Below are 5,000 nucleotides of genomic sequence, written 5' to 3' on the forward strand. Positions count from 1 at the left end.
GCTTCAGTCTGTGTTGGTAGGTAAGGCTCAAGATATATATATGTGTATGCCTGTAGATGACTGTGGGGACTATGAGAAGGTTAAGAATGCTGTACTGAAAGGCTACGAGTTAGTGCCGGAAGCCTATAGATTGAAGTTCCGTAAGTTACGCAAATTTGATAGTCAGAATTATTTAGAATTTGCAAGAGAGAAAGCCGACTTATTTACACGTTGGTGCGAAAGTGAGGGAGTTTGTAAGAACTATGAGAATTTGTGTCAATTATTGCTTGTGGAAGAGTTCAAGAGATGTGTGCCTGAAAGAGTGAGAATCTATCTGAATGAAAACCGAGTGAAAGATTTAGACAGTGCAGCTCGTATGGCAGAGGATTTTTCTCTCATACATAAACCCGCTGCCACAGAAGGTCAGAGGAAAAATATTGTAAGTAGTAATATGCCACCACAACCGTCTTTCCCGACAGGTAATGTAAATGAATGTAATAAGGGCACTGCCAGTCCTAGCCAGAGTTCCAGTTATGATAAGAGAAGACCCATCAGGTGTTTTAATTGTAATCTTTTGGGTCATACTAAAAGTAATTGTTGGTTTTTGAAAGAAAAGAGGTCCAAGGATGTTCCAGCAGCTCTTGCCAGTGTTAGGGATTCAAATGTAAATTTGCGGAAAAATGATATTCACTCTATAGGCAAAGTAAGGACAGACTTCCAACCTTTTTGTTCAGAGGGTACTGTATCCATGGTAGGTGAAGAGAAACGTAAACCTGTGGTTATTTTTAGAGATACAGGTTCATTAGTGTCTTTAATGTTAGAAGGTATATTACCTCTATCAGAAAAAACCTCCATTGGTGCCAATGTTATATTGGCTGGGATTGAGTGTGGACAAATGAGTGTTCCTCTTCACCGTGTTCACTTAAAATGTGACTATATAGATATGGATATAACAGTCGGTGTAGTGCCCAAGTTTCCTATTGAAGGTGTTTCTTTTATTCTTGCAAATGATCTGGCAAAAGAAAAGGTAATTTGTAATATAAACAATCCTATTGTTCTGAGTACCCCAGACCTAGACTGCAGCAGTGAGCGGCCAGGTGAAGGGATGGATATGTTCCCGGCATGTGCGGTTACCAGAGCGATGAGGAGAGAGGCAGAATTCAGTCGTGAGAACCAGAAGAATAGGCTGGGTAGTGTGGCCACTGTGAGTGAAAATCAAAGAAAAAGATCTCAGGTACGTGACGCTGTGGAGGAAGACTTGAGTATAGATCTAAACGAGTTATTTTCTTGTGAATCCGATAATAGTGAGGTTCCAGACGAGCTAAGTTCTTCTCCTGTGGACAGAAAGAATCTAATATATCAGCAAAAGGAGGACACGGAAATAAGTAAGATTGCTGAGTTAGCTCTGACGGAGGCTGAAATTTCGGATGTGTCTACGGGTTATTATATGAAGGATGGTATTTTAATGAGAAAATGGAGACCACCATATGTGTCGGCTGGGGATGATTGGCTCACGTTGCATCAGATTGTTATCCCGCAATCCTATAGGAAACAAATACTGACTTTAGCTCACGACTCGCCTATGGCAGGTCATCTTGGCATTAATAAGACTTGTAGTAGGATACAGAAATACTTTTACTGGCCGGGCATGAGGAAAGATGTGGTGCATTTTTGTAAGACCTGTCATCAGTGTCAAGTGGTTGGGAAACCAAACCAGAAAATCACTGCCGCCCCGTTGTATCCGATACCCGCAATGTCTGAACCATTTAGCAAGGTTATTGTAGATTGTGTAGGGCCTCTCCCTAAGACCAAGGCTGGTAATGCATATCTCCTGACAATAATGTGCCAGACGACTCGCTATCCGGAAGCGATTCCTCTTAGGAAAATCAGTGCTTCGGCAATTGTTAAGGCTTTAACAAAGTTTTTCACGACTTTTGGGTTACCACAGTTTATTCAAACCGATCAGGGCAGTAATTTCTTATCTGGGGTCTTTCAACAAGCAATGGAAGTCTTGGGTATTGAGCATCATATTTCAAGTGCATATCACCCAGAATCACAAGGCGCAGTTGAGAGGTTTCATCAGACTCTGAAGAATATGATCAGAACCTACTGCCATGACACGGAGAAAGAGTGGGATGAAGGGATTCCGATGCTGTTGTTTGCTGTCAGAGAAAGTGTTCAAGAGTCTTTGGGCTTTAGCCCTTTTGAGCTTGTCTTTGGTCACGAGGTGAGAGGTCCTCTAAGAATTTTGAGGGAAAAGTGGTTGAGTAGTGATGGAGACTCAAATATTCTGAATTATGTGATGGAATTTCGAGCTAGATTAAGCAAAGCTTGTGAACTGGCAAGAGTAAACCTAAGTGAGGCTCAGGGACGCATGAAGTCCTGGTACGATAATAATACTAAATTTAGATCTTTTTCTTCAGGAGATAAAGTGCTGGTCTTCTTACCCGTCCCTGGACCGTCACTGAAAGCGCGTTACTATGGTCCTTATGTTGTGGAGAAAAAGATAAGTAATTTAAACTATGTAATACAAACTCCAGGGAGACGTAAGAACAGACGAGTGTGTCATATCAATCAGATGAAGCCATATCTCGAACGGAATGATTTTTCTGTAGGAAAGGATAAAGGTAAACGGGCAGAAATCATGGTAAATGAGATTATAGACAATGGAGTATTATGTAAGGGGAAGGATGATGACTGTCTAGATGACGTGCCCCAACCTAAAATATCTAACTCTGAAATTTTGAGAGATTTGGCATGTAAGATTAGTCATTTACCCGAGCCTCTGCAAGATGAGTTAAGTTGTTTGCTATATGAATACTCCCATTTATTCTCTGATGTTCCGAGCAAGACTAAACTTATATATCATGATATTGATGTTGGTAGTCAGTCACCTGTCAAACAGCATCCTTATAGGATTAACCCCTTAAAATTGAATCAATTAAGAAAAGAAATAAGCTACATGTTGGAAAATCAGATCATCGAGCCTAGTATGAGTGAGTGGAGTTCTCCTTGTATATTAGTTCCGAAAGCAGATGGATCTATGCGATTTTGTACTGATTTCAGGCGTGTAAACTCATTAACTAAAGATGACAGTTATCCTATTCCCAGGATAGACGATTGTATTGATCAAGTAGGTAATGCTACATTTGTAACAAAAATTGATCTGTTAAAGGGATATTGGCAGATTCCTCTCACGGAACGAGCGAAACGCATTTCAGCTTTTGTGACACCCGATGGCTTGTATCAATACCGCGTCCTCCCGTTCGGTCTGAGAACAGCGCCTGCAACTTTTCAGAGGTTAATCAACAGCGTGATAGCAGGTATTGACGGCTGTAAGGCATACCTCGATGATGTGATTATATTCACTAATAACTGGAATGATCATATAATCAAGCTACGGGCGCTATTTGACAGGTTAACAGAGGCGAACTTGACGGTTAATCTTGTTAAAAGTGATTTTGCTCAGGCAAAAGTTACTTACTTAGGCTATATTGTAGGTCAGGGTCAAGTCAGACCTTTGAATGGAAAAATTGAAGCAATAGATAACTATTCTATGCCCAAAACAAAACGAGATGTAATGAGGTTTCTTGGCATGGCAGGATATTACCGAAGATTCTGCAAGAACTTCTCAGATGTAGTAGCTCCACTAACAGATTTACTAAAGAAAAAGGTAAAATTTAAATGGACGGAATCATGTGAAGCTGCATTCAGGAAGATCAAAGCTATGCTAGTTTCCTTTCCTGTTCTTGTTTCTCCCAACTTCACAGAACCTTTTACACTGTATGTAGATGCGAGTGACATAGGAGCAGGAGCTGTACTATGCCAAGCTGATGGAAAAGGTATTGATCACCCTGTATGTTTCTTTTCAAAGAAATTTGATAAGCATCAGAAGAAATATTCAACAGTGGAAAAGGAGACCCTGGCTCTTATTCTAGCACTCAGACATTTTGAAGTTTATGTATATCCTGCCTTACATCCTCTTAAAGTTTATACAGATCATAATCCTTTGGTTTTCCTATCGAGGATGAGCTCTAAGAATCAGAGGGTCATGCGGTGGAGTTTAGAGTTACAGAAATATAATCTTGATATCCACCATATCAAAGGAAAAGAAAATGTCATAGCTGATGTTCTGTCTAGAAATTAAATGAGCTTACAATACATCTTTCAATTATGACTGTCTTTCCCGATGTTTATTGCGAGTTGTACTAATTTGGTCTCACTCACAGGTGCTGTCAGTGAGAAGCATTATACTGATGGCAGTGTTGATGATGGATTTTCTGTTTTATGGTGATGTATTACATCAATGTATCGTTTTGCTTGTTTACCAAAATATAAATATTGTTGACCATGTTCATATGACTTAAGTTGTGATTTGTAATGCATTGAATGTTTTGTTGTGAAAAAAAAGTAATGACTTTTTTTTCTTTTAAGGAGGGAGGTGTGATAATGCTGGAGATGATGATGACCGCGTCTGCTTCCCGAACATCGACCTGTACTCATCTCCTCACCCGATTATTACAATTTATAAGCAATGCATTCTAGACTGCAGTTCGATTTGAGTACTCCACTGGTTCAGAGTCATTCAGGGTTCACGGTTCGACCTTCTTCAATGTATAGTGAATAACGGGGAAGGAGGGCAGAACGTACTTGGACTGTCTTGAGGGAACGAGCTGGCGAGCGCTGGTCGGTGGTCGGAAGGAGCCGGTTGTGGTTTGCATTATTATTGTATTATTTGCTTTGGCATTATAATGTATTTCGTTTATAACTAATATGTTATATTATTCTTTTCATTATGATATTATAATGTGTTAATGATGGTGACTGGATCTGATATTTACGGTGATATGGTGATTCTTTAACTATTGAATATATTGTTATTGTAAATATAGTATTACGGTGAATATTGACTTTCTGCTTCTCCCTTATATGATTGATAACTGTTGAGTGATAGTGACTAAGAAAGTATAATAAATTTTGAAGTGAAAGGGTTTAGAAAAGAGACTACAAAACTTAATGAA

The 5,000-nt window shown here is 39.5% G+C and overlaps 1 protein-coding gene across 1 annotated transcript in view; it reads left to right on the forward strand.

Annotated features, from left to right (window-relative positions):
- The window catches only part of LOC147471937 (uncharacterized), a 4,611-nt gene extending 485 nt beyond the window's left edge, over positions 1 to 4,126 (forward strand). The window contains exon 1 of the mRNA XM_086535787.1: positions 1 to 4,126. This exon is cut by the window's left edge and continues 485 nt beyond it. Coding sequence (XP_086391913.1) covers positions 1 to 4,126 — 4,126 coding nt within the window.
- Positions 4,127 to 5,000: the final 874 nt, after the last annotated feature.

Source organism: Penaeus japonicus, unplaced genomic scaffold (genome assembly GCF_977035675.1).
Source record: "Penaeus japonicus unplaced genomic scaffold, GWHDUDI00000001_assembly GWHDUDI00000004, whole genome shotgun sequence".
Lineage (NCBI taxonomy): Eukaryota > Metazoa > Arthropoda > Malacostraca > Decapoda > Penaeidae > Penaeus > Penaeus japonicus.